Raw genomic sequence first — 18,688 nt, 5'->3', positions numbered from 1 at the left:
TAAACATTTTGTCTCTTTCCCCTTCGTTTGTGTCCATGACCACTATGTTCATTTTGGCTTATATTTGTGAATCTCAAGCCATCCATTCTCTCATTATATCTCCCTAGTTTTTCTCAGTTTTACCTTCTCATATAAAATATAAAACTACAGATTTGAACAGCTACCGTCTCCTTTTCACAATCTCTCTCCTTTCTCTCTCTATCTTTCACTCTCTGTCTCTCTCCCCCTCTCTCCTACTCTCTCTCTCTATCCCTCCATCTCTTTCTACCTCTCTCTTTCCCTCTCCCGTTCTCTCTCTCTGTCAGAGGTTACAGTGTAGCTACAGACAGTTTGTGGATCTGACCGAGTCCTCCCTCCACTCTGACTACCTGTTGAAACTCCGTCACCTGGGCAGAGAACCTGGCTATACAGACGCGGCAGTCCAAACTGATGATGTCATCAACACACAACACTTTACCTGATGATGCTCATACATCTCCTTGCTACTCCAGGTACAACATTGCTGTTGCCTGTATGCACAGATCTAGGATCAGCTTATTCTTCCCAATCCTGATCTTAACTATTAGGGGGAAGAGTTCAACACTGACATTAAATCAATGTTTAGGAGCAACTTCATCCAACTCCTTACCAGTTGAACTCACAGATGCCTCCCTGCTCTGTCATCATCAGGAATGTGTCCATATAGGGTATGGAAGTCATATCACTATGTATTCAGCAATAAACTGATACAATTTTAATATGTTGTCTTATCTGGTCATCTTAGTTTAATCTGCACGGAGAATGTATACAAGCTTATTTCATAACCAAGAAATCAGCATATTTTTTTTAGATCATGTTGTAATTACACAGTAATGAGATGCAGAACATGCCATGCAGTTGCATGTCTAACCACGGGGCGGCAGTGCAGGCAAGGTTTTGGTCCCTACTTGACAGTCAGATGGCATGTGGCCCCGTCTGTTCTCTTGGCGAGCAGGGCCCCACTGTAAACAATAGTGTGCGGCCACCGAGGTGCCTGTCACCCGCAGTGCTCTGCACATCGTCAAATCAAACGGCTCTTTCAACTGTTAGTATTGGAAGTTATTGCTTAGGCTATCATTTTTCAACAATGTCAAAGCACAGAGAGAAAAATATGGGTGGGAATCTGGGAAATGACCAGGGTCATAGGCCTTGGGACACGTGTCAGAATTAGAATGACATTCACCTAACATAATACATCTCTCTTTGTACAGATTTCCGAATACAGCTATCAAAGAACAGTTATTATACAGTAATGAGAGAGTAGAGACCTGTCATTTTCTTTCATGAAATCCCAAATAGGCTATGACTAGACTAGTATACCACTTTTGTGAACAAGAAGAAATACACACTGGGGGCGCTCGAGCACTTTCACAGATCTTTAACAAATTGACTCACTAAGAAATCGCAGCTTTTATCGTGCATGATGGTCAGCGTGAGCGACTGTTTGCTGGAGATGAAGCCGCGAGAGAGAGAGAAGGAAGCTTTATTTGAAAGGGGCAGAAAATACGGATAGGAGAGACTGGAAGAGTCCGAGTTTATCTTGCGTGTCTCGGCTCGGGGTCCTGAGCGGCTGCAACCCCCCACAAGGAGAGGGGAAGGAGGGGTGATATATAGATTGTGTGAAACCGACTCCATATCGCGCCCCCCCCCAAGATAAAAACTCAAGAAGGAGTATTCCGCTCCGTTAGTGCGCCTGCCAGTCGAGAGATGGGTATTTTTTTCCTTCGAACATACACCTCCCCTTTGCCCTCCCCCTTTCCCAAACAAGCAGGCAGTCTGTCAATGTGCTCCGAGCGCTAGGCAAGTCAAACGAGTGGGAATTTGAACTAGTGAGACCGGGGAGATAGATAGGCTATCGAATGGAAAACATTGCCGGGGAAGGGAAGCTATCCAGATACCAATTGACTCGCCACACCAGACCGGCTAGTCTATAACATAAGGATATAGCCTATATTAAACGTATGTTTATTATTCCAAGTTTTATTTTGCTCATATTCGTCTGGTTAATTGTAGTTGAATCGGCTGGAGAAGTTCTAGTCTTCAGTTCTCTTTCTAGTCAAGTGTTTTTATTTGTTCTGTGATAAGTTGGTTCTTGGACGTCCACATTAACCGAGGTTTATTTGCCAGTCTCATTTAGAAATAATTTGGGAAAGGATCTCGGATTTACTAATTGGAAGAGACGAGAAACAACAAGGAGTGAGTGGGGACCAGACCGCGCAATGACAAATCCACCGACCAGCGAGCATCAACGCGTCCTTATTGGGATGGAGCTTCTGTTCTAAACGGGAGAAAAGCCTATTCCATTTTTAAACACAGCATTTGCGCTTATATGTCGACTTTTTAGAAATAAAGTACCCTTTCTATCACGGTGGCAAATCTGTAAAGAAAATAAGAAGGAATGGGCGAGAAGCCGAACAGAATCGGCGTAGACAACAAGTTTGGAAAAAAACAATTATAGCGAACACCAACACGCAACAGAAATACCACTAGAAATCGATTCACCGGAGTTCTTTTTGAGGAAGAAGGGGAGTTGTGCACGAGCCAGTGGACATCGCCTTGAGGAGAAAAAATAGGGACTAATGAAAAAATAATCAGAAAGTCATGGGATTGGCATAATATTTCTCCTGGACACGCACAGAAAATATTGTCGATTTACGCACACTAAGGACGCAACCTATATTGTCGGCCAACGGTCACGGATAGAGCAACTTTTCTCTGCCATAGTTCAGTGTCAATTACTGCGTTTGGGTGCTCTATTTTCGGTTTATATCCATGCGGTTTCCCAAGGCACGATATCTCATCTTCACGCATTGAGTGACTCACCTATAGCCTGCACGGCTATAGTCTTTGTTTGGAAAGTCCCCCAGCTCCAACCTAATAGAAAATATCACATTTATTTTTAAATGGGGGTAAATAATCGGGTTAGTGTGGTTGCAATGGCGCGTCGGAGAAGCGGGAGTAGACTGGGCTTTCTGCTAATAATCTTAATGGATTTACTGGGAACGGCAGCGAGCAACATGGAGCCTATCTTCTGGAATTCCTTGAACAAAAGGTAAGAGTGGAGCCAATGTGATGTTTACCTTCTAGTCGTTTGTAAGCAATAATTATAGGCCTATCTTTATCATGTGGAAGTTTAAAGCTCTCAATTAAGTTTCGAGAGGGGTGTGCAATAACTCTAGGCCTATACAACGTTAGCTCTCCCTCTCTCTGGTCGAGATATCCAAGGCTAAAGAAGTTATGGGCTTTTATGTGGCACAGGCTCGTAAATGCCAGTTTGTATTGAGTGTGTGTGTTGAGGGATTTTACGACAACATTTCGAAAACGCTTTTCCCTTTCGAGGCATATCGAACGGGCTTGCATTTTTCTCATTCCAAAATTCGTTTCCCTCATCTAGAGCAGGGTTTCCCAAACTCAGTCCTGGGGGCCCCACCTGGGTGCACGTTTTGGTTTTTGCCCTAGCAATACACAGCTGTGATCTAGCCTATTAATTGCAATCACTCATTGAAATCAAAATTGTTACAAAGTGTCAATTATCTTCTAGTTACATTTATTTGTTTGTTTGTTATATTGTAGTTAATATGCATACACTTTGTTATATTTGGCTACTGTTATCTAGGCCTAGGCCATTTCTGGGTGAGATTCAATCATATAGGCTATAGGTATATGTCTTGGAAGCAGACAGTTAAATAGACTTTGAATAATAACACCATATTCATCTTAGTGGTCCAGAAATCGTGTAGCCTTGTATGCCAAGTTGACATTGATTAATAATAAAGAGGCTGCCTGCCCTGAACACATTCAAGTCATTTGCATTTTTCCCTCTGGAAAAAGGAAAGTCCATTAGCTGAGAAATGTCATTTTAAACACCTTCCATTAGCCACTCTGCCTAACAACCGAGACCACCTTTCGTCAGTTTCCTCACACCTCCGCCAATTTCCGTGTGTCTGAATTGACACCTGGTGGCGATGGCGTGTGTGGTAGGTAGCCTACTCAACCTCAAGACTCCATAGCTGGTCTCAGTCTGGAACGGAATGTAGGTTATGCACGGCTCCTAGGCCCAGCTACAGATGCCGAGGGCTGTTTTAAGATGAATAGGTTTTTAATGCGTCCATGTGGTCCGTGGACTGGGCTACTCCGGGGCCTCTTTTTCCTTCAACAGATGCTACAGCGAGGAGAGATCTAATTCTGCACCGCTCTGCCATTGTAGCGCTTGGCAAAAGCCCCTAATGAGGGTCTGCGTCTCAAAATATCACCCTGTTCCCTTTGTAGTCCATTACATTTGATCAGCGCCCTATGGGCCCGGGTCAAAATGTGTGCAATACATAGGGAATAGGGTGGCATTTTGAGATGCACACAGTCTTCGTCAGCAGTGGGCGTAGTAATCTGATGGGTACCTCTGCCTTGGACCCGGGAGGGTGGTTTTCACTGAAGGAGTGGAGGGGTAGCAATGGAAGTACTTTGTGAGTGGTCTTAATGCTTGGTTAATCGTATGTGATTGGGTTCTAATTTAATTGACTTGTCACTTCTTAGTTCTGTTACCTTAATTTGTGAGGTAAGTAGGCCTATGCCTAGAACTAATGTAAAATCAAACTAATGGAAAACCGTGGCGACTTTCACACTAGCTACTCTTTCACACTTCCTTAAGTGCCATGGAATGGAAATAGGCAATCACAGGAGAAATAGACCAAAAGTTTTACTTAATCGCACAAAATAATTGCTCTGTAATTTTCCTCAGTTAGACTAAGGCATGTTCATACATGTTTGATACATGGTGATTAGACTAGTTATTACACATTAACATTTACAGAGTCATTTAGCAGACGCCCTTATCCAGAGCGACTTACAGGTAGTGAGTTCATACAACAAGCGTTTAAGAAAATAATAACCCCCATTTTCCCAGTACACACACACACACACTATATTTCCTGTATACTGTCAAAATGATCACGTACTGATATGCAAAGCCTGGATAAAACAATAAATCCACGTGAAGTGCTGAAGTGCATGCATGGTTCACATTTTGGGTTTGTAGCAAATGTACTGGTGACTGTGATGAGGAGTTACCCTTCAGACTATTCCTCATTTCACTGCTTTGAAGTTTAGGGTGTCCACCTGCACAGTATCCAACTCCCCCGCTGCCTTCCTCTCCACCTCTCCACTTGTCAATCTCTTCTTCAAGTTACGCTGTTCTGTTTTTTCATGGACTTTTCATGGACTCGTTCCATCTCTCCCTCGCTGCCTCATTCTCTCTCTCTACCATTTACCTATCACTCTCTCTCTCTCTACCATTTACTTCTCTCTCTCTCTCTCTCTCTCTCTCTCTCTCTCTCTCTCTCTCTCTCTCTCTCTCATGCTCATCCTCTTTCCTCTCTCATCCTACCTTCTGTCTCTCTCTCCTCTCACACTTTCTCAATCCTCCCTCTCTTCCTGTCATTCTCTGTCTGTCCCGCTCTCTGTCTCGCTCTCTCACTCCTCTCAGAGCCCAGTGACTAGACGTGGCAAATTAAAAACACGTGTCGCATTCAGATGCTAATTATACGGCTACACCGCAGGGGACACTCAGTGACTAAAGGTAGGTGAGAGAAAGGAGAGGAGGAATGAGGGAGGGGGGCTGGATGGATTGATGGATTGAAAAAGGTGGATTGGTTGGAAAATAGGAAAAGGTAGGTCAAAGAAAAGAGGGAGGGTGTGGGGGAAGGGGGAGGAGGGGTTGGATGGATGAAACATAGGGAAAGGTCAGAGAGCGAAAAAGGGTGAGTGAATGAGAGATGGAGTGAAGATCAGAGAGTAGGATGGAGTGGGGAGAGTTAAGGGTGGAATGACTCAAAATGTACGTGAATCGATACGTGTTAAGACACAAGTGCCAGTACACGTTATGCTTTAAAGAACAGGAATTGAACCAGAACGATCACCTTGGGAGAATCTCCCCGAGACATACATTATCCTTATCTCAGACACACTTAGCACACACACACACACACACACACACCTTTATTCTTATCCCAGCATCTCCCATTATCAACTACACGCTGGGCTAATGAAAGATCGAATCTGTTATTACTCTCTGTGAGTTAGGAGGGGGACTGGAAGTAACGCAGGTCACTAATGCTGTATAGCCAACACACACACACACACACACACACACAAAACACACATCAGGCCGATGGCGTTGGGTCACATTGGCTGGGTCTCTGTACAGAGAGTGCACCACCCTTGGAGATGCATGTGTCTGCGCACACACACACAGACACACACACAGGCACACACACACACAGTAGAAGATAAATGGCTTCATTAGATGTGATGTGATTTTAGTCTATGCTAGGGTTTTGGATGCTCCAGTGCGTACGATCAGATTGGGAGTTGTTAAACAGTTTGGGGCTTGTATGCTTCTCGAGCTGGTCTGGTCTGTTCTATCAGCCTAAATCAGTCTGCCCTCTCCCTCTCTCTCTCTCTCTCTCTCTCTCCCTCTCTCTCCCTCTCTCTCTCCCTGTCTCTCTCCCTGTCTCTCTCCCTCTCTCTCTCCCTCTCTAACCTAAAAGGGTTCTTCAGCTGTCCCCATACGAGAACCCTTTTTGGTTCCAGGTTGAACCCTTTTGGGTACCATGAATAACCCTTTCCACAGAGGGTGGGAAAAAAGGGTTCTACCTGGAACTAAAAAGGGTTCTCCTATGGGGACAGCCAAATAACCCTTTTGGAACCCTTTTTTCCCTAAGTGTAGACGACTGTAGATTATTGTACATTTCGATGTGTGTGTGTGTCTCCCCTCGACTGCTCGCGGTGACTTGCACCCTTTCCAGATTCTCAATAATGAATTAATCGTCTGCTAATTGGCGCCGGATAAAAGGCTGGTTAACTAGGCTAAGTGTTTCAAGTTGGGAAAAAAACAGAACAGAACAGGGTCTCAAAACAGAAAGGTTGGGAAAATTGCTGAAAATGTATTCGGGAGGAGGGTGAGAAGAAGACTATAGGTCATATTATTAAAGCAGTGTTATTTCTATGGTGAATTAGTGACTATTTGTATGGGTAGAATCAAACCTTGTTTCAACCATAAATCCACCCTTAGGTTTCCCTATATATGAATTATATATTTGCCATTGAGGGATTTCTGTTGTGTGGATAAGAGTGTATGAGAAGCAGTAAGCTTAGTCACACGGATCCTTAGGCAAAATGATTAGCGAATATCTACTGTTAAGTTTAATATGAGGATAAAGAAGACAGGAGTATGAGCTTGGAGTGCACTGGAGGAAGGAGTGAAGGATAGCGAGAGAGAGAGAGAGGTGGGGAGAGAGAGAGGAAAACTGTAGGGAAGGAGTGAGAGAGAGGTGAAGGGAGAGGGGGAGAGAGAGAAAAGGAAGAAACTCAGGGAGGGAGAGAGGGGAGAAAAGGAGATCTGCTAGTCTCCTAGCGGCATGGTGAAATAGCCTTAGCAGCAGGCGCTTATTTTTGCTCCTCTAACTGAAAAATCCAAGTTCTGTGTGAGAGAGAGTTTAGGAGCTGAAAGCTTAAGGAGATGTGAATAGAGCTTTCAGCTGATGTGGCAGAAAATAACAGGCTAACCACTCCACTACACAGCTGGCTCACTGAGAGAGAAACTCGTAAGGCAGCCAGCCAGGCGGGCAGCCAGTCAGGGAGGGCAGCCAGTCAGGGAGGGCAGGTAGGCAGGGTAGTGGTTTGGTGTATTTTTCTGTCTGGGGTATGAGATCAAGCAGACAGCCACACACGGATGCATGTGTAGACAGAAACACACATGGACATGATCTCTCTCTCACGCACGAAACACACACACACACACACTGTACATTACACTGAATATTCAGAAGACGTGACCTGCCCTGCCTAGTACTTTGAAGCGTGTGAGTGTGTGGGCTTCATATATCACGGTCACTGTGTGTGTAAAGTGAGAGTCCAACACACACCATTCCAGACAGCATGTCAGAACCCAGACACACACACCACATGAGGTTTCAGGAATGAATGGTAGTCTGATTCATTTTGGTTCTGTAGGTTCACTAGTTGTATAGGTTTCAGTCCCCGGGTACTTAGCTGAGTAACTGTCAAAGTCACAGTATGAGAAGAGCTCCACCTGTAACAGACAGACTAGCAGAATGGTCTCTCTAAAGCTATGGGGGACTGGTGGACTGCATGCTTGATCACGCGTGCGCGCGCACACACACAGTGAAAGGCAATGGGGGCTCTCTCTGATCTCCAGTACATCCGGATGAGGAGCAGTGCTCTGGGGTGTAACACAATGATGTCCATCCACATGGCCTTTAGATCAGCAGGCTGGCCCACTGAGATCTATGATCCTCATCCTCCCGATCCAATGGTTAAACAAAGCTAATCAGCCTTGGCCTGGGTGTGTGTAGGAGAGAGCGGAAGAGAGGGGAGACAGGGGCAAGGGGTGGTGCCCCCCAAATCCCCCAGGTCTCCTCTGATCTAGGATCAGCTCTCAGCACGTGGCCCCTCTGTCGACCCCACCTCAGCCTCCCATTCCTATTCCTCCGGTCCTCTCTGGAGGGGGATTGGCCCAGGCCGGACCAAATGCCACCGTGAGGGGGGGGGATGATCCTGCTTAAAGGGGTCTGTGTGAACCAAGCTAATGAGTGGCCTGGCCTCCCCACGGCTGGGCTGAGCTGGGCTGGGATCAACCTCACAGGGCAATCCTCCTCCTCCCTCTCCTCCTTCCTCCTGCTCTTCCTCCTCCTACAGATGCTAGGATGCACAGACGTGACCCCACAGACCTGTGGCCTGGATTACAATTATCACCTCCCTGTGTGTGTGTGTGCCTACCAAGGTGTGTTCCTATCCCCCTCAGGTTGGTAAGGCGAGGCCTTCATTTGCATGCCTGACTCAAAGTTATGCAGTAAAGCACTTAACCATGAAACAATGGTTAAAGCCACAGTTATCCTGTTATCTCCCATTCCTGAAAAACGAGATCTATTCTAAACACTTCCTGTCCGTCTGTCTGTCTTTGAGCTAGTGGCGTCAAATGGTCTCTTTTCACCAACAACCTTTGGGTGCGTCCGAAATGGCACCCTATTTCCTATTTAGTGCACTACTTTTGTCCAAGGCCCATAGGGAATTGTTGTTCACTATTTAGGGAGCCATTTGAGAGACAATCTTTGTCTGTTCCTAACGGAAGTGCTCAGTTCTGTGTGTATTCATGTCAGTTTTAGTCAAACATGTTTAATGTTTTTCTCTGTTGGTAACTGTATGATTGCGCGCGTGTTCGTGTGTGTGCGCAGGCGTGTGTTTGTGTGTGTGCGTGCGTGTCAGAGAGCAATGGGAATGTTTATCCTGACCTATCCAGCTGAACCATGTCACAGTGACACAGTAACTGACACAGTGCTGGCCGACTCTTTGGAGAGGAGAGGGAGGAGAGAGAGAGAGAGAGAGAGAGAGAGAGAGAGAGAGAGGGGTGGATGATGACATGAGGTCTGGCACTGATGGAGAGAGAGAGAGAGAGAAGGAGAGGCCGGTGATTGACTGTGGAGGGAGAGAGAGGAAGGAAGAGAGAGGGAGGGAGGGAGAGAAGGATGAGAGAAAGTGGGAGTAGAGGAGAGAGAGTAGAGGGGTGACAGGGCTGTGGTCTGATGTGTCGTGACCCAGATAGTGAGTGTGAGTGATGGCCAATAGATCATCATCACCCTGAGAGCTTCTTCCTGTGAGCCATTAACACTGCTGAAGACACTTTCTTCACAATATCTCTCTCACAGACACACACACACACACACACACACAGAGGGAGTTGACCACAGCACATAGCTACAGTATGGGAATAGGCTATGATACTACTTTGCCATACTACCCCAACCTTCTCGTACCTTTATTCACCCTTCATACTTCTACATACAATACTACTATGGTATTACTATTGTTATCTTATAACCCTTAATACTACTACTTTATAACCCTCATAATACTTCTCCCTGCTTAACACTCTACTACTACTATTCATACAGGTTAAAGTGATGCTCCAGAGCTTTTGTATAATTTCAGACAATAGTTTTCAAAGTAGTGCTCACGAGCCCAAACGGGTCCCCGAAAATAGTGAACAATTGTATGCTACGTTTTTGCAATTCGTATGATATGTTACGAATTTGTAAGTGCTTAAGATCACAGACTGCAGCTTCAATACTACTTCATACCACTGTCTCTGTGTCCGTATGTTCGTAGCTAGAACCCACTTGCATAGGGACAGCCTGTATGAATTCAGTTCCCTTCTAAAAACCCATTGACAGCCATAAGAACAGACTGTATGAATTCAGTTCCCTTCAGTCCATCTGGCCAGACCATTAGACCACATCTAAAGCACTTTGAAGGGAAACCATGACCTTCTCTAGCTAGCTAGCCTATTTCTGAGAGCTTAGACTACACAAACTCCACTCAGTATAGTAGCCTTAGTGATCAGGTTGTGTTCATTAGGCACCAAACGGAAGAAAACTGACTGAAACGGGGAGGGACTACCATAAAACTTCAATTAAACGCTGAGTCTCAAATAGCCGCCTATCCCTTTTAATAGCCAGGCAACGGCAAACATTTCAGCAAATAAACGCCTGTTTCAAATAAACACTGGGTCTAAATGAATTGTTTACGAGGTTACCATGAAAAGTTTACGAGGTTTAATGTTTGATTTGTTACATTAAAGCTGCAATATGTAACTTTTTGGGTGACCTGACCAAATTCACATAGAAATGTGAGTTATAGATCTGTCATTCTCATTGAAAGCAAGTCTAAGAAGCAGTACATCTGTTCTATGTGCGCCATTTCTATGCTTCCCGTTCTTAAGTTTAATTTTTGCGTCTTTTACTTTTGGTTTTGTACACCAGCTTCAAACAGTTGAAAATACAATATTTTTGGTTATGGAAAATATATTTAACAGCGGTTTAGATGGTAAAATGAATCTCTACACTATACTTGCTTGTTTTGTCACATAAACTAAAATGAGGAAATGGCGGAGCAATTTCTGAATAGTGCATCTTAAAATAATTCAGTATCATCTGGAAAAAATTATGGCAAAACTCCATTTTTATCGCTAGCAAGAAACTGCTAGCCATTGGCTACAAACAGCTGAGAACTGCTAGCTAACTGGCAAGCACAAAAACAGTCAACAACATCTGGAGTACAGAACCCTAGAAATCGGCCAATCGCCCTCTAGTGGCAAAAGTAAGAACTGCAGAAAATGCACAGTCAAAGAGGAGAATAATTATTAGAATAATAAGCCATTTAGCAGACGCTTTTATCCAAAGCGACTTACAGTCATGCGTGCATACATTTTTGTGTATGGGTGGTCCCGGGGATCGAACCCACTACCTTGGCGTTACAAGCGCCGTGCTCTACCAGCTGAGCTACAGAGGACCACAATTGTCAAGGATTTTTTAAAATAGAGGCATACTTAGACAAAAAAAATGTGACTGTGTGTAAATGACAACACATTAGTGCAGGAAATGATGAAATTGATTAAAATGCTGGAAGTGAATGCTGGAATTAACAATTAACAATGCAAATGAGCAAAAGCTGTGTGCGTTAAGGAAGGGGACGCCTGACTCAAATAGAAGCCTGTCTCTAATAAGCACCTGTTGTGTTCAGTGATTTAAGCAAATACACGCTGGGCTATTAATTTAAGTTTTACAGTACCTGAACTACCTGAAATAGGTGTTTCCTTTTTCCGTTGCAAAACATTTTGGTTTGGTGTGCAATAATGAATATAACCCTAGATGCAAGGCGTCTGTGGGTTATATTTATCTCACAGTTGATGTTAGTCGGCTATGAAGATAATCGATAGTTGCAGCCCTACAGAGAAGGAAGGAGTGAAAGAGAGAGAGAATAATGAAAGGTCAGTGGTTCTCCACTCTGCATATTAGCACTAGTGACCAGGATGTTAGTTCTCTGTGTACAACATGTTGGAATGGGAAAAGAACACATTGCCATAGACCGTGAACACAGTCTTTGTTGTCCACGACAACTCCATAACAAGATCCGTCTTGTATAGAGGTTGCTCCACCAACAGGATTAAATCGGGTACTCTGGCTGCTTACACACGCACGGACACACACACACGCAGACACACTCTCACACACGCAGATGCGCACGCACACACACCGCATGCACACACACTCACTCTCACACACACACATACACACACACACACACAGACACACACACATGCAGACACTGACTCACAAACATACACCCACATCTTACTATGCATGCCTGGAGGTATGGAGCGAGCTGGTTTTTCTTTTTTGCAGTTTTCCCCTCTCTTTCTCTTTGTCCGCCTGTCTTGTGGTAAGCGCTAACACTCACACACACACACACACACACACACACACACACACACACACACACACACACACACACACACACACACACACACACACACACAGATGTTTTTTTTTTATTGCTCCCAGGGCTGGCCAAAGTCCAACTGGAGGGGTTACATTTCCTTAGAGGCGCACCCCCTCTCCTTCAGTAGCGTATCGCTCACTTCTTTTTCTTCTCTCCCTCCCTCCTTTCTTTCCCTTCTCCTCTCCTCCTCCTCCCCCTCTCCTCCCCATGAACAAAATAGCTCCCCCTCAGTGCCTTGCTGAAAGGCCTCACACACATACACACACACACACAAACACACTTTCTCACACGCATACACTTATAACTCATTCTGAATCTCTCTCTTCTGCAAAATTAGTCCACCTCTACTTACTAATCCCCCCTCCGCTTCTCTTTCTTTCTCTTTCTTTTTTCCTCCCTCCCTCCACCACACCAGGCCAGTGTAAATGTCCATCTTTCAATATCATCCTCACTATCACGTTACACAGAGTTGGCAGCCGGTTTATATGTTTTAAATATTTTTCCTTGTCTCTCTTTCTTTGTCTTCTCTCTCTCTCTCTCTCTCTCTCTCTCTCTCTCTCTCTCTCTCTCTCTCTCTCTCTCTCACACACAGTCTCTCTCTCTCACACAGTCTCTCTCTCTCTCTCTCTCTCTCTCTCTCTCTCTCTCTCTCTCTCTCTCTCTCTCTCTCTCTCTCTCTCTCTCTCTCTCTCTCTCTCTCTCTCTCTCTCGTCCTTTGTGGGTGGTTTAACTGGTTTGTGCCAATCTCTCTCTCATCCCCCTCTCCCTCTGGTAAATAATAAACATTTCAAAAGGCAGGATGAATAGTCATAATTGTCTATCAGAGTGGTGTCAAAGCAATTTGGTACTTCCTGTGAATGAGAGAGACCTGAACCTTCCCTGCATCTCGTGCTTTGGCTCGCCACACACACACACACACGTCATTCACACCCTATATCCCTGATGAACAAAAGGAGGGATGTTCCTTTCTTCACCTTACAGTTTAGTCATTTAGCAGACGCTCTTATCCAGAGCAATTAGGGTTAAGTGCCTTGCTCAAGGGCACATCGACAGATTTTTCACCTAGTCGACTCGGGGATTTGAACCAGCGACCTTTCGGTTACTGGCACAACGCTCTTAACCACTAAGCTACCTGCCGCCCCTTCTCTGTTCTACCTCTCTTTCCTCATACTCTCTCTTTCTCTACCCCACCTCACACTGTCTTTTTCTCCCTCTAAGTCCCTTCCTCTCTTTCTACCTCTTTTCATCCCTCTCTCTCTCTCTCTGTCTCTCTCTCTCTCTCTCTCTCTCTCTCTCTCTCTCTCTCTCACACAGTCTCTCTCTCTCTCTCTCTCTCACAGTCTCTCTCTCTCTCTTTCTCTCTCTCTCTCTCTCTCTCTCTCTCTCTCTCTCTCTCTCTCTCTTTTTTATCTCTCTCTCTCTCTCTCTCTCTCTCTCTCTTTTTATCTCTCTCTCACAGTCTCTCTCTCTCTCTCTCTCTCTCTCTCTCTCTCTCTCTCTCTCTCTCTCTCTCTCTCTCTCTCTCTCTCTCTCACACTCTCTCTCTCTCTCTCTCTCTCTCTCTCTCTCTCTCTCTCTCTCTCTCTCTCTCTCTCTCTCTCTCTCTTTTTATCTCTCTCTCACATTCTCTCTCTCTCTCTCTCTCTCTCTCTCTCTCTCTCTCTCTCTCTCTCTCTCTCTCTCTCTCTCTCTCTCTCTCTCTCTCTCTCTCTCTCTCTCTCTCTCTCTCTCTCTCTCTCTCTCTCTCTCTCTCTCTCTCTCTCTCTCTCTCTCTCTCTCTCTCTCTCCCTCCCTCTGCAAAGAAACAAGGGCCAGAAGAATGCTAGTCAGAGGGGGAAAGAGGGACAAAATATCCCCTTCCTGTATTTCTTCAACCCTCCAGCCCCTCTCCATCTCTGGAGCTCTTTGAGAACGTTTGCTTGGTGGATGTGGGTGCGACTGTGTGTGTGTGATGTATGCATATGAGTCTTAGTCATCGATTGTTCCCTGTAACCGCTGTATGTGTGTGTGGTCTGTAGTGTTGCTACTGGTTTGTGTGTGTCAGTGTGTGTGTGTGTGTGTGTGTACGCAGTTCAACAGTGCACATACATTCAAGGATCTACACTGAGTGTACAAACATTATGAACACCTGCTCGATCCATGACATAGACTGACCAGGTGAAAGCTATGATCCCTTATTGATGTCAATACGAAGAAAAGTATGAAAATGTATGCACTCACTTACTGTAAGTCGCTCTGGATAATAGCATCTGCTAAATGACTAAAATGTAAAATGTTAAATCCACTTCAGTCATTGTAGAAGGGGAGGAGACAGGTTAAAGAAGGATTTTTAAGCCTTGACACAATTGAGATTTGGATTGTGTATGTGTGCCATTCACAAGGTGAATGGGCAAGACAAAATATTTAAGTGCCTTTGAACGGGGTATGGTAGTAGGTGCCTGGCGCACCGGTTTGTTTCAAGAACTGCAACGCTGCTGGGTTTGTCACGCTCAACAGTTTCCCATGTGTATCAAGAATGGTCCACCAACCAAAGGACAGCCAGCCACTTTGACACAACTGTGGAAAGCATTGGAGTCAACATGGGCCAGCATCCCTGTGGAACACTTTTGACACCTTGTAGAGTCCATGCCCTGACGAACTGAGGCTGTTCTGAGGGCAAAAGGGGGTGCAAGTCAATATTAGGAAGGTGTTCCTAATGTTTTGTACTCTCAGTGTAGAGTTGTGTGCTTATGTTAGCTTCTGTTGAATCCCATACTGAGATCTAATTTGATCTAAACTAGAAGTGTCTGATGAAGAATGTGCAGTAATTCAATTGGATGTCAACCTTATCTCTTTTATACAAAGTTAGTTTATTCACATTAAATTGCTCACAATTCAATCACCCATCATTCATGTGACAGAATAGTCTACTCCATTTACAGTACTGACAATAAAGACAATAGTTTGTCTTGTCTGTCTTTTCTGAGTGCTGTTATTCATTTATTTCTAATCCTTCACATTGGAAGAGGGAAAGGAAGGGCCTCCATTACTGTGTGTGTGTGTGTCATGTCTCCTTGCTTCCCTGCCTGTTGGCCAGATTGACCCATGTCATTATTAAGCATTATTAACACAACAATAAAAAAAAAGACAACGATTGTTTTCTCGGGAAGTGTGAAAGAGAGTTTTGAAAATAACAGAACATAGCCTGTACCACTTGACCTGGTCTTAGGGGTGTGTGAGAGAGGGGAGGATAATCCTCGGGCTCCCCCCACTTCGCCTCAAACGTGGCACGCTCAGCTGTCAATCACTCAACAAAGCAGTCTGTATGGGGATTAAAGTCCGCCACCCTCCTCTCCAATTCTGGTCCTCTTTCTCTTTTTCTCTCTAGTAGCTCTCTCATCTACTCTTTCTGCCCCTATCTCTTCTCACCAATGTGTCTCCTCTCTCTCTCTCTCTCTCTCTCTCTCTCTCTCTCTCTCTCTCTCTCTCTCTCTCTCGCTTGCTCTTTCTCCTTTTTTCTCTCTAGTACCTCTATCATACACTTTCTATCCCGATCTCCTCTCTCCAACTCTTCTCTACCACTGATTCCCACATAACTCTTTTCTCTTTCTTACATGTTCCTTCCATCTCCTTCTCAAAGTTCAGACATTTCTTGTCTTTCATTCCTCATCTTTCACCCTCCTGTCTCAGAAAAGCTCAGTTCAGCTTCATTTATCTTCCCCTCTCCATCCCTCTCTCCTCCTTTTATAGCCCCCCATAAGCCGTATTTCCTTTTTCTCGTCTCTAAACCCTTCTCACCTCTTCCTCCTCCTCTATCTCTCCTTCCCACCCGTGTGTTCTCCTTCCTGGAGGAGTGTGTGTGTGTGTGTGTCTGTTTGGCTCGTCCCCCAGTGTGCAGTGCCAGGGCGCCAGTGACAGGCGTCCGACAATGTCACACAGAGAGAGAAGCCAAGACCAGGCCCTGGAGCGCACAGAGATATCACCTAACACATACGCACACATGCACACATTCACAATCATTTGCATACACACACACACACATTTTCTCTCACAAAATCAAATCCTTAAAATAGATTTGATAGACAGACACTGACAGATTTGTGTATACTGTATATCTCTTTGATAGCATCAGTGTTTTAAGCCAATAGATTCTGACTGTTGTTACCTCTAATTCATACAATAGCACTGACAGATGTGGTCTTCCAACTCCTCCTTTTCTATCCTTCTCAATTAGGAGAACCCTATCTACCTTTTCGTTCACCTGTCCATCTCGCTCTCTCTTCTGTTAATACACTCTGTCATCACTCTCCTCCTCCTCTCCTCCTCTCCTCCTCCACTACCCCCCTTGCTCGCTCTGTCTCTAATGTAGAATGTTAATCTGTTTGTGTACATGCGTATGCTAAATTACTCAAATGTAAATGTGTGTTTGTGTGCGTCCGTGCCTGTGTGATGTGGTGTGGGTGGGTGGGTCAGGTTTTTCTAACTGGTAATCTGCTCCAATCTCTGGGAGTAATCTAGGGAGGTAATCTCATCTGACTGGGGAAATGGGGGAGAGACGGAGAGAGAGAGAATGAGAGAGAGGTAGAGACGGGGGCGGACAGGTGGTGATTGAACGTGGATGACAAGTGTGTTATCAACACCTGCGCTAGGTTTTTACCAAATTAATTATCTTGTGTAGTGCATATTTTATGTATTCGGATTCTTCTCCCGTGGATTGATTAAACAAATTCATGGGAGAGCGACAGAGAGAGAACCTGCCGTTGTCATCGTCAACCTTCCCCACAGCGCTCCCTCCATCTCACACCTCTCTTTCACACGCTCTCCCTCCCTCTTTTTCTCACCTAGTTTTCTCACAAACATCTCTCTCTCTTTCTCTCTCTCTCTCTCTCTCTCTCTCTCTCTCTCTCTCTCTCTCTCTCTCTCTCTCTCTCTCTCTCTCTACACCTCTGTTACACAAACAATGATGTGCTACCTGTCTTGTGTTCTCTTTCAAGTCTTTGAGGATGATACTAAACTATACTAAATAATGGAACTTTTCTTAGTTTGCTCAACTAGACACTTCTCTCTAGCTTGGCCACCATGCACTTCTTCCTTCCTTCCACCAAGAACAAGGGAGCAAATGAGGGATGAGGAAAACGGAGGGAGATAGAGAGGGAGAAAAGAGGGGATAAGAAGGACTGAAAGGGGATTGGGGAGTTTTATAATATTAATTTTCTCTCCAGAAAGAAGGGAAGAATTCCATTCAATCCGCTACACTGCTGTTCTATAGTCCGACACACAATGTCACAATGGAGGGAGGATAAAGAATGAGAGAGAGAGGGAGAGGGAATGAAAAGAGGAGAGGGAGAGATAATCCATCATGCTGTATGTAAACCACGTTGTTAACCGTTTCATAGCGCCGCATCACATCACGTCGCCGGCTGTGCATCTTTGTGCATCTCTCTCTCCCCCCACTCTCTCTCTCTCTCTCTCTCTCTCTCTCTCTCTCTATCTATCTATCTCTCTCTCTCTCTCCCCCCACTCTCTCTCTCTATCTCTCTCTCTCTCTCTCTCCCCCTCACTCTCTCTCTCTCTCTCTCTCTCTCTCTCTCTCTCTCTCTCTCTCTCTCTCTCTCTCTCTACCTCTCCATAGGCATTCTTCCTAATCCCTAAACAGTCCTCTAGACCTACACTATAATCAACCTGCCCAGCCCACACCAACCCATGCCTGGGGTGTGTGTCCGGATGTGTGTGTGCATGTGTCCGTGTGTGTGTCAGTATGTCTGTATGTTTGTGGTTGGCAGCCCGCTCTCCTGTTGTTGGCAGAATATCTTCTGGCTCGAGGAGACGATGGAGAGAGTCCCACAGAGAGGGATTACACCGATTTACACATACACACACACATACACACATACATATTCACAGAAACATGCATACTTGGAAACTGAGAAACACAGCAAAGTATTGCCACACACCGTCATGTACTAGAGGTGTTGTGTCTTTGTTCTCAGACGTGTGTGTGTGTGTGACAGGGTGATAGAGTGTGCCCTGTTGATTGATAGGTGAGTGTGACCTGTAGAACACTTAGAAAATCCAACATGTCATTCTGACCACCTTTGGCCTCACACACACACACACACACACACACACACACACACACACACACACACACACACACACACACACACACACACACACACACACACACACACACACACACACACACACACACACACACACACACACACACACACACACACACACACACACACACACACACACACACACACACACACACACACACACACACACTCCTCAGACAGGCCACAGATGGAAAACTAATTCTGTCTTTCCTTTCTTT

At 45.1% G+C, this 18,688-nt stretch overlaps 2 protein-coding genes across 2 annotated transcripts in view; both read left to right on the top strand.

The window, feature by feature from the left end:
* Nucleotides 1-737, top strand: part of si:dkey-111f13.5 (trichohyalin) — a 5,002-nt gene extending 4,265 nt beyond the window's left edge. The window contains exon 6 of the mRNA XM_045212163.1: nucleotides 306-737. Coding sequence (XP_045068098.1) covers nucleotides 306-461 — 156 coding nt within the window. The 3' untranslated portion in view covers nucleotides 462-737. The remainder of the gene's footprint in view (nucleotides 1-305) is intronic.
* A 989-nt stretch (nucleotides 738-1,726) lies between these two features.
* The window catches only part of LOC123482984 (ephrin-B2-like), a 91,710-nt gene continuing 74,748 nt past the window's right edge, over nucleotides 1,727-18,688 (top strand). The window contains exons 1-2 of the mRNA XM_045212242.1: nucleotides 1,727-1,977; nucleotides 2,146-3,070. Coding sequence (XP_045068177.1) covers nucleotides 2,922-3,070 — 149 coding nt within the window. The 5' untranslated portion in view covers nucleotides 1,727-1,977; nucleotides 2,146-2,921. The remainder of the gene's footprint in view (nucleotides 1,978-2,145; nucleotides 3,071-18,688) is intronic.

The sequence above is a fragment of the Coregonus clupeaformis genome, unplaced genomic scaffold, assembly GCF_020615455.1.
Source record: "Coregonus clupeaformis isolate EN_2021a unplaced genomic scaffold, ASM2061545v1 scaf0001, whole genome shotgun sequence".
NCBI lineage: Eukaryota > Metazoa > Chordata > Actinopteri > Salmoniformes > Salmonidae > Coregonus > Coregonus clupeaformis.
Note: the sequence above shows the minus strand (reverse complement) of the source record. Positions and strands in the feature narration are given on the sequence as shown.